Source organism: Eulemur rufifrons, chromosome 24 (genome assembly GCF_041146395.1).
Source record: "Eulemur rufifrons isolate Redbay chromosome 24, OSU_ERuf_1, whole genome shotgun sequence".
NCBI lineage: Eukaryota > Metazoa > Chordata > Mammalia > Primates > Lemuridae > Eulemur > Eulemur rufifrons.
Window position 1 is genome coordinate 4,789,966 of NC_091006.1, and position 10,534 is coordinate 4,800,499.

The 10,534-nt window shown below is 51.6% G+C and overlaps 1 protein-coding gene across 4 annotated transcripts; it reads right to left on the minus strand.

The window, feature by feature from the left end:
* Positions 1 to 667: 667 nt before the first annotated feature.
* Positions 668 to 10,534, minus strand: PRODH2 (proline dehydrogenase 2). 4 transcript variants are annotated; one of them, XM_069456816.1, is made up of 11 exons: positions 10,524 to 10,534; positions 8,900 to 9,092; positions 8,628 to 8,824; positions 8,400 to 8,538; positions 8,228 to 8,314; positions 6,058 to 6,138; positions 5,817 to 5,972; positions 5,580 to 5,746; positions 2,679 to 2,789; positions 2,175 to 2,260; positions 668 to 894 (listed from the first exon to the last, which is right to left on the minus strand). In XM_069456816.1, the coding sequence occupies exons 2-11, from the start codon at positions 9,074 to 9,076 to the stop codon at positions 710 to 712; spliced, it is 1,386 nt and encodes a 461-aa protein (XP_069312917.1). In that variant the 5' UTR covers positions 9,077 to 9,092; positions 10,524 to 10,534; the 3' UTR covers positions 668 to 709. The 4 variants fall into 4 exon arrangements, with proteins under 4 accessions (XP_069312917.1, XP_069312918.1, XP_069312919.1 ...); XM_069456817.1 differs by lacking the exon at positions 5,817 to 5,972; XM_069456818.1 differs by lacking the exon at positions 2,175 to 2,260.

The window sequence follows — 10,534 nt, forward strand, 5'->3', positions numbered from 1 at the left end:
TCACATGCACTTGCCTTTGAATGCGCTCCTCAGTCTTCACCAGCTGATCTTATGAATTCTCTGGGATGCCCTCTTGGTCACCCCCAGTGTGCGTCAGGGGCCTCCCTGGCCTCCCACAGCCCCCTGGGCTTCCCCAACACAGCCCTGACTACTGTGCCTGGGCTTCCCCATCATAGCTGTGGCCACTCTGCAGTGTCACTGTCTGAAGATGGATCCGTCTACCCCCACTGGACTAAGAGCCCTGTGAGGCAGGGCCTGGGGTTGTCTTTGTCACTGTTGTGTCCCCAGCATTGTTCACCTCAGAACCTAGCCCAGAAGGGGCCTCATTCAGTGTCATTAACTGAGAGGGTGGTTTTGCTCTTCATTCTGTCCCTCCCTGGACATGTGGCCTCGGCCGAGCCTCATGATTTTCATGGTTTGGTGTCTGCTTTTCATCTAGGCATTCACTGGGGTGACCAAAAGTTCCTGCATGAGTCACTGACCAGGCCATCTCAGGACAGGCTGCCTCAGAGTTGAGAGGAGGCTTCCTTAGTCCTCAGTTAATGCCCTTGCTCTGCCCCAGGGTCATCTAAAGATCTCTGAGCTGCAGAGTCCCCTTGCTTGGGCTGGCTGCGGTCCAGAATCCTTCCTCAAGGTGGTGGCTTCAATGCAGGACAGCAGCCTGGGCGATAGCTTGGGACCTTTATTGACCACATGCCCCCCAGGGGTGCTAATGGCGTACCCTCAGGCCTCCCCCCAGCAGCCTCCGCCGCAGTTCTTGGCGGAGTAACGCCTCTTCCCGACGGGCACCCTGAAGCACACTCCGGTTCTCCTGGGCTCTCCGGATCAGGTAGGGGATCACCTCCTCCAGGGAGCCGTAGGGGATGGACTTATACACTGCATAGCCAGCCTGCCCTGGGGGGAGAGCGTTGGCAGCGCATGGGCTCGGATGTGGGGAGAGGCTCCCCAGTCCCCATCTGGAGCAGAGACTTCATTTCTGAGAACACGGCACACTGGGTGCGCTGGACAATATTTCTCACTGAACAAACGAAAAATCCTAGAGCAAATGTTTTTAAAAATATTCTTAAAGTTATTAAAATGCCAAGTGAGTAAGAAATTTATTACTCCAAAAATGAAGAGAAAGTGAAAACCCACAAAGGGGAGGGACACATAGGAAGCCACTTCTGCCCCGAATGCAAAATTGAGCTGCTCTCTGATGACCTTATCGAGTTGCAGGGGTCAGTTGAGGGTCAGGCTCAAAGCCTGACTGAGGTGAGAGTTATAAAGGAGGATGTCCCCAAATTAAGCTGGAACCCAGAAAAGCTATACCCTCAGAGTAAGAGTTAACAAGGGCCGGGCGTGGTGGCTCACGCCTGTAATCCTAGCACTCTGGGAGGCCGAGGTGGGCGGATCGTTTGAGCTCAGGAGTTCGAGACCAGCCTGAGCAAGAGCAAGACCCCATCTCTACTAAAAATAGGAAGAAGTTATATGGACAGCTAAAAATATATATAGAAAAAATTAGCCGGGCATGGTGGTGCATGCCTGTAGTCCCAGCTACTCGGGAGGCTGAGGCAGGAGGATCACTTGAGCCCAGGAGTTTGAGGTTGCTGTGAGCTAGGCTGACGCCATGGCACTCACTCTAGCCTGGGCAACAGAGTGAGACTCTGTCTCAAAAAAAAAAAAAAAAGAGTTAACAAGAAGCCAGCCCTCCCACCTTCCCTCACACCCAGAGAACGGCCTTGGCCGTAATAAGCACATCAGGGAAGATGTAGCCCCCTCACATATTTGCAGCCCAAATTTGCATCACTAGGATGTTTCAAGAAACATCAAGCTGGAAATTTAGGATAAAGTGGTTTTGTACCCCTTAGCACGTGGCAGAAGAAAACATAAATCATCCAGGGGCAGGCCCTGGGGAGCAATGTAGTACAGCTAACAAAGCACAAGGAAACGAGACACTACAATCCAGAACCAGCAAAGCAAGAGACAGCAGACACAGAGACACAGCCCGTACTGCCCGCAGGTGTTGGAGTAACGCATCTGTCTGGAAGGGTCTGAAGGCCAAGCCAGCTACAGGCTCCAGGTGGGAGCCTGGCCAGGCCTTGGGTGGAAAGGGTAGAAGGATCTGGCTGGGAGGGAGTGAGGCCTGGGGCTGTGGGGTGGGGAGCGGGGGGAGGGGGAATGGGCCATTCACATACCCAATGCCAGGGAGACGTGGTCACACATGCCCAGAAGTTGTCCAAAACAGACAGGCCCATCGAGAGGGATGCCCAGCTCCCACATGCTACAGAAAAGGCCACATCGTCAGTCCAGACCCTGGCTGGATCTGGAACTGCAAGTCAGCTGTTACACACATGTATGGCTGTTCTAGTAATTCAAATATTGAAGTATTTCCAAACTCGGTGATAAATAACTACCTTCTGAGTCCCTTGAAGGCCCCCCAGTGAGTTCCAGCCACTTCCCTGGAACCCTCAGACCTCCCCATGCCCAGCAAATAAGGGGCAATGCTTTGTCCATCTGGGGCCTACAGAACTTACAGGCATAGCAGGGGTTAAAGATCTGTAATATCCTCCCCAGAACACCTCATTGTTCCTCCTTTTGTCGCATATCCACTGCCCTCTGCCCGTATGTGGCACATGAGCAAGGGAGAGGAAGGGAGGGAGTCTTCTTTTGGTCCCTGTTTCCCATCCCCCACCTCATACCGCTTGGTTGCCTGGCGAACTGATTCCTCATTGTGGGAAGCCACCATGAGGTGGCACATGGGGCCGTGGCGGGACACCTGGGTCAGCATCAGCTCCAAACAGCGGCTGTAACTAAAGCGGGATGCTCCGTTCAGCTCACCTGGTCAGCGAGGGTCAGGGCTCAGGGATTTGGGGTGGGTTGCGCCTAAGTGCCTCCGTTCCATCTGCGCCCGCTGCAAGGGACATCCCTTCTCTGAGCCACTTTCCTCTCTTGTAACAGTGTGAGTTCACCAACCAGTGCTGTTGTGAGGATGGAGTGAGATGAGGGTGTGTATAAAGTCTTAGGCACAATGGCAGTCTCACGGCAAAGGGTAACATCACATGCACAGGGTGACGTGTACCCGAGGCTGTTCACTGCAGCATTGTCAACAGAACCTGATCAGCAACAATGCAAAAGTCCGTAAGTGGGAAGCTGGTTAAGTGGCACAGAGAGGAGAGTGAAGTATCACGCAGCTGTGAGAAAGGACCAGGGCGCCGTCAGGGCACTGATGTGCACAGGTCAGAAGACTGGCCAGTGCTTTCCAAGCTCGCTACAGGCCCCGTGCCACCCTGGGAACGTCTCGTGCTACGCTGGCTATTCTCAGCTGCCCCCAGATCTGCTCTCTGCCCCTCAGGAAGTCGGCTGTGATATCCTGCATCACCCGTGGAGCTGCGTGCGGGAGATCGGAAGGCGGGAGGAGAGAGAGCGGGTATTTCACCCCCGGCCCCTCCCTTGCTCTCCCTGGCTGTGTTCTCCAGGTGGCTTCAGCGCCACTAGGGTGGCCTCCCTCTCTCAGCCACAGCGCAGGGGTGGAAACAGCTTCCTGCTCTTATGAGTTCCTGGTGCCTCGCATTCCTTGTGGGGAACCACCCCCCAACCTTGTCCGCACTTCTGTAAGTGATCCCTGCACTCAGTTTGCTCTAGTGAACCCCTTCACGTGCGATGCTGGGATTCTCTTTCCTCTGGGAAAATCTAGTCGCTCATGGAATTCTCCAATCAACTCTGTGTGCTAGATGTTCTCATTATCCCCATTTTACAGAGGAGACCGAAACTGAGAAGGGTTATGTCTCTTGTCCCCAGGTCACACAGTTAGATGTGGCCAAGTGGGGACAGCACCCAGGCTCATTAGCACTGGACTGTTCCGCCTGTGAGGTACACAGTCGAGTGGAAAAGCAGGGAGCAGTGTGCAGGCGTGACGCCTTTGGTGCAAAACTAACTGAATAAATAAATAAGAAAATACTGTTGTATTTGCCTGTGTATCCATCCAGAAACTCAGGAAACACATGTAAGAAACTAAGAAAAGTGGTTCCCTGTGAGGGGCAGGGAGACTCCATGGCCAGATGGGGATGTGGGTGGAAGTGAAATATGTCAGTGTATTCATTTTCATGTCAGTTGGAGTTTTGAACCACAGGAATTTATTATGTACTCAAAATCTATACTGAAACAATAATGGTGCCATGTTGGAAACGATGTGGAGAAAGTAAAACACTCATACGTTGACGGTGTGAGTATGAAATGATGCAGCCACTTTGGAAAGTCAGCTGGAAGCTCCTCCGAAAGTTAAACGTTAGAGTTATTGTCTGATGGAACTTCCAATCCCAGGTCGACACCCAAGAGAATTGAAAATGTAGGTTAACACAAAAATGTTAAAACGTGAATGTTTCTAGCAGTATTAGCCAAAAAGTGGAAACAGTTCCAGTGTCCATCAACTGCTAAATGGATAAACAAAATGTGGTATGGCCACATAATGGGGCATTATTTGGCCATGAGAAGGGGTGACGTACTGTTGTATGCTACAACGTGCATGAGCCTTGCAAGCGTTAAATGAGAGAAGCCAAATACACAGGCCATATGTTTACGAATTCCTTTATGTGAAATGTCTAGAATAGGCAAATCCACAGAGACAGAAAGTAGATTAGTGGTTGCCAGGGGCTGAGGGGAGGAGGGAATGGAAAGTGACGGCCAATGAGTATGAGGTTTCTTTTTGGGGTGATGAAAATGTTCTGGAATCAGATAGTGGTGATAGTTGCACAGCCTTGTGAATATTGTAAATTCCACTGAATTGTACATGTTAAAATGATGAATTTTGTAGTATATGAATTATATCTGAATTTAAAAGTAGTGCAAATTATTAATTTTTTTAAAGATGAGCTCTCGCTATGTTGCCCAGGCTGGATTTGAACTCCTGGGCTCAAGCGATCCTCCCACCTCAGCCTCCCGAGTAGCTGGGACTACGGGTGTGTGCCACTGAGCTTGGGTCGGTGCCAGTTATTAAGCCTGTGGTACACACATGTGCCCAGGAGCCCTCGCAGGTCTTGGATATCAGCCTAGATTCCAACCACGGCTTGGCCACTCACCCTGTAACCTTTGTAAGTCCCTGTGGCCACCTGACAAGGTACCAAGGAGTGAAGACCTAAGGAGGTGAGGGGTTGGGCCATGCAGCTGGGCATTCTTCTGGAGGAAGAATGTTCTAGGCAGTGGGAATGGGAAGTGCAAAGGCCCTGGGCAACATCAAAGAGGCCAGGGTGGCTGGAGTGAAGTGAGAGGAAGAGTGAGAGGAGATGAAGTTAGAGAAGTGACAGGGGCCAATGATGGGGGCCTGTGGGCCACTGGGAGGATTTGGAGTTTATGGAGAGCCCGAGAGTGAGAAAGGAGTTTGAACTGCCAGGGAGCAGGATCTGACTCAGGTATGAACAGGCTCCCTCTGGCTGCAAGTGGGGAACAGACTTGGGGGGAGGGGACAAAGGAGAGGGCAGGAAGAGTGGGAAGTGTCAGGAGCAGGGAGAGGGAGTGCCGCTTAGACACCGGGGAAGCTCAGCGCAGAGCTCTGACTGCAGGGTAGGTGGTGTTATTTCGACGCAGGCCGGCTGGCCCAGGCCTACCTCCAATTGGTGGCCTCATAGTCAGGCTGAGTGGGATCTTCTGTCCCTTGGAGTTGGGCCACCGCTCTCTCCTTGTCCAGATATGCGCCTCGGACCAACTTCACCCCAAAGGCCAGGCCAGCCCTGTGTGCAGCCTCAGCATCCCGGCCCAGCCGCTCATGTGTGTCCTGCGGGCCGGTTTGGGTAGGTCAGGGCGCTGGGATCCCAGCCAGCATCCCCCTAGAGCGCACGACACACCTTCAGATAGGCCTGGTAAGTGTTCCACACCCAGGGCCCGCCTTCCCTGGGGCTGTTCCAGCGCGTGGCCAGCGCAGCCACCAGCAGAGAGAGTGCGGGGTTCAGCGAGGTGTACTCGGCGTCCACCAGGAGCCTCACGTGTTGGGCCCGGGCGTGCTGAGGGCGAGACAGCCTGCGGTCAGGGGCCCAGGGGTGTCCAGGGCGGGGGGCAGCAGAGCCAGACCGCAGCAGGAGGAGTTACCTGCGCCACCCGGTGCAAGCGGCTCAGGGTGGCCTGGAGGTGCTGGTTCTGCTCGGCATTGAGGCAGGAGACCTGGAGGTTCTGGGGGGCAGCAGGGGAGGTGAGAAGAGCTCAGGACTCCTGGACGCTTCTAGGGCCTAAGCCTCCTCTCCCCCACCACTAGGAAGGGGGAAAAAGTTTAGAAGTTACTAGAAATCTGAAAAGTAGCGATATCAGATAGATACTATTTATTGAGGTGGTTATAAGCCCACAATCAGGGTTTGAATCCTGGCTCTACCATCTACTGTGTGACCTTGGGCAAGTCATATAACCTCTCTGGGCCTCAGTTTTCTCCTCTGTAAAATGAAGATAATAGTATCTACCTCTTGGAGTTGTTGTGTGCATACAATGGGATCATATGTGGGATGTGCCTGGACATCCTTAGGACAGAACAATGCCAGCACATATTACACACACAATCCATGTTCATAACTAAAAGACGACTTCATATACTATTGTTTGTTTGTTTTTCAAGAGATGGTCTCCCTGTGTCGCCCAGGCTGGGGTGCACTGGCACAATTATAGCTCACTGCAACCTCGAACTGTTGGGTTCAAGAAATCCTCCCATCTCAGCCTCCTGAAGTAGCTGGGACTATAGGCACATGCCACCCTGCCCAGCCCCGTTTTCCCGTTTTGGAGACAGAGACTCTCTCTGTTGCCCAGGCTGGAATGCAGTGGTGTCACCATAGCTCACTGCAACCTCAAACTCCTGGGCTCAAGTGATCCTCCTGCCTCAGCCTCCCGAGTAGCTGGGACTACAGGCACGCACCACTACAACCAGCTAATTTTTCTATTTTTAGTAGACATGAGCATGATGGTTCACACCTGTAATCCTAGCACTCTGGGAGGCTGAGGCTGCAGGATCGCTTGAGCTCAGGAGTTCGAGACCAGCCTGAGCAAGAGCAAGACCCCATCTCTAATAAAAATAGAAAAATTAGCCAGGCATGGTGGCATGTGCCTGTGGTTGCAGCTGACACCACTGCACTCTACCCAGGGCAACAGAGCAAGACTCTGTCTCAAAAAAAAAAAAAAAGAAAAGAAACAAACAAACAAACATTGGCATGTCCACCATAGCATTGGAGACCTGGAGACCACCCAGGTGTCCACCCTGGAGAGGTAAATGACACAGTTAGAAGCGATGGGTTAGACATATACAGACACATGGATGGGTCTTAAAATCAGAGTGCTCAGTGGGAAAAGTGAGAAACAGAGTAAGAAAGCTGACATAATGTTGTCTGTGTAAATTTAAATCTTGCCCCCTGACCAATGGAGGGAACTCCTGAGCGATGGAAATGTTCTGCGTCCTGAGAGGGGCTTGGATTGCTCAGGTGCGTGTGTCTGTCAATGTTCACCAAGGGCACGCACCTACAATTTGTAGAGTTGCGTGTAAGTTTGACCTCAAATGAAAAAAAAATAGTACTGCAAATAATTATTGAGTTCTAATTAATAATTCACAGCCTGAAGCATTTAGGGGGAAAGTGTACTGATGTCTGCAACTTTGAAACGCTCAAACAATAAGCTGGATTGATGGAGGGAAAGAGGGATGGATATAGGGATGGCTGCGGTTTAAAGCAAATATAGTTAAATCTTAAAGCTGGCGAGCATACAGGTGTTCACTGTGCAATTCTTTTGACCTCTCTGTATGTTTGAAACTTTTTGTAAAATGTTGGGGAAAATTTGCCCTCCAAACTTAGCAAAACAAAACCACAGGAATAGAAAGATACACATTATACAAGGTGGAGTCGTAGTTGCCACTGGCAACTTTATGAAGATAAAAAGGAAGGAAGGAATTAATTAATTAAAATTCTGTTGGTCTAATCAGAACTTACATGCAGCCAGCACACATCAGTGTGACGGTGGTGACTGATAACACATCGCTGTACTTTCTTCTGGTTGATAAAGAGCTGCTGTCCCAAAGCCACCTCTGAGAGCCCCCGGCCCCAGTCCATCCCTTAGAGCCCCCAGATGACCCTATTCCATTCATTTCAACCATGCCTCTGAGCTACAGCCACATTTATGCTGATCGTTCTAAGCCTGGGAAGTAGCAGAAGTTAAACACTTTGAACATCCTGCGTGTAGAGCCTGCTACATCCCAGTGCAGGGGACCCACACGCCCCCCTGGGGTCCTTACCCGCCCAGAGTCCATGGCTTCTGCCAGCCTCTCAGGGCTCAGCTCCAAGGAGGCCCCGGGCCTTCTGACCCACGAGGTTAGCTCCTTCTGCAATGGGGTGGTGGGTGGGATGATGAGGGGACCCTGGTGGGCAGCGCACCCTCCCCCCACCCCAGTCTCGCCTGCCCCTTACACAGAGCCGAGTGCTGGTCAGCGCCGTCACCCTCAGCTGCATGAAGTTGTTCCTGGCAGGGCCAGGGGTCTCCAGGAGGCTTCGTGACAGGTCCACACACCGCAGCATAGCACTGAGGTTCCCCTCGTACCAGGCCTCACTGCTCAGCCGGCAGGCGTCAGGGCCTGGAGGCGGCAAAGCCCCTTCCTACCATCCTCCCAGCCTCCCTGGGCCCGGGGCCCTACTCACCCAGTCTTGGCAGCTGAGTCTGGCTCCTCCTCAATGGGCACTGCCAACAGGGGCCGGAGGCCCAGGGTCTGGAGCTGCTGGACGCAGCCTCTCACCTCCTCTGCCGTCTCGCCAGCCACGAACTGCCCATAGATGGATGCTCGGAGAAGCGCACCCGAGATCCGGGAGCCTAGGAGTCGCTGAGACCAGGCCTGGAGCTGGGGACAGGGAGCAAAGGCTCAGCGCTGGGCCATGGAGAGCCTCTAGGCCAGTCCTTGAGGGTCACTGCTCACCGCCAGCCCATGGGTGACCAGAGGGGGCCAGGCACATAGCCGCAGCACCAGCAAAGCCCTTGTCAGTTCTCCTGTGCCTTTGAGGTGGAAGGCACCCCCATCAAAGTTCAGGGGCTGCCAGCTGCCTGCGGAGGGGCTGGCTTGGGAGTAGAGCACTCGACAGGTCCGGAGCATCATGGATCCCTTGCCACCTCTGCGTCAGGGCAAGGGACTTTGGAGGCAGCAGGTTCACCAACTGTGCCTGGCTGAGGCAGGGGCCAGTGACTGATTAACCAGACAAATCTTTAGGGTCACAGGCTCCTTGGGGGGGGCAGTTAATTATTAACTGATGGGGACACAGTTCAGAGTAACGGTAACAGGAGAGGAGCCCCCCAGTAACAGCCCCCAACAATCCTCAGCACAACAGCTCACACTTACTAGGTGCCCAACATGTGGCAGGGGTGCCAAGTGAGAGCCTGGGCTCTGGAGCAAGGATCCCTGGGTTCAAAGCCGTTTGGCTTTGTGATCTTGGGCAAGGTACCTAACCTCTCTCGCTGCAATCGCTTCATCTTAAAATTGGAAGCAGTGCAGTCTTATTGAATAAATTTGAAAATATGGATTACCTATAGCCCAGCTGTTCCCTGCTAAGCACATATGCCAGAAACCTTGAACATGGGCTTTAGGAAACATGTATAGGAAAGGACGTTCAGAGGAGCACTGTTTGTAATCACCCCGAATAGAAACCACCCACATTTCCATCAACAGGAAAATGGAACACGTAGTATATTCATGCAACAGAATACTATACAGTAATGAAAAAGGGTGAGCTACTAATACATTCAAGCACAAGGCTAAATCTCCCAATATTAGGGAAAGAAGCTAGACACCAAGCAGGACAAGCTGTATTATTCTGTTCAATATATACAAAAGCAAGAAAGTGAAGCTAAAATAAAATGTTGGCGATACATACGTGGGTGGTCAAACTATGAAGATAAGAAAAGCAAGGAAATGATTATCACAAAAGTCAGAGAGGGTTACCTCCGGGGATGGGAGGAGTTGTAACTGGGTAGAGGCGTAGGGGTCTTCTGTGTCTTGTTTTCTTAACATGGTTGATGATTCACAGTTGTTCACATTATAAGTATTTTTTAAAGCTATGATCTATGCTTTATACATTCCCAAAGGTACAATACATTTCATAGTAAAGGAAAAGTAAAAATTAATCTTAGTATCAGCCTCCTAGGGTTGGTATGAGGATCCAATTAATGGACACACACAACCTGGTACACACGATGTGCTCCGTAGGTACTGGCTGGATTGTTGGTGCTGTGTGCACAATCTCACTGATGCCTGTCTCCATTGATAAGTTATATGCCATTAATTGCCCCTGTGTTTGGAGGTCTCCAAGACCACCACAGGTTCATCGATTCTTTAGAAGGACTCATAGAACTCAGAAAAGCCATTGTACTCATGGTTATGATTTATTACAGTGAAAGGATGCAGATTAAAGTTAGCAAACAGAAGAGGTGCACAGGGCCCAGGAAACACCAGGAGCAAGCTTCTAGTTGTCCTCTCCCAGTGGAGGCAAGAGAACAGTGCTCAATTTTCCCAGTCATGTTGTATAACAATGTGCATAGAGAGTTCCAACAACCAGGGAAG

Excerpts from the sequence above, each read along its gene's own strand:
- PRODH2 (XM_069456816.1), bottom strand. The coding sequence starts at position 9,076 with ATGATGCTCCGGACCTGTCGAGTGCTCTACTCCCAAGCCAGCCCCTCC. Across the intron at positions 8,315-8,399 it reads TGACCAGCACTCGGCTCTGT|AAGGAGCTAACCTCGTGGGT; the intron begins GTAAGGGGCAGG and ends ACCCCATTGCAG. Across the intron at positions 6,139-8,227 it reads AAGCCATGGACTCTGGGCGG|AACCTCCAGGTCTCCTGCCT; the intron begins GTAAGGACCCCA and ends GCTGCCCCCCAG.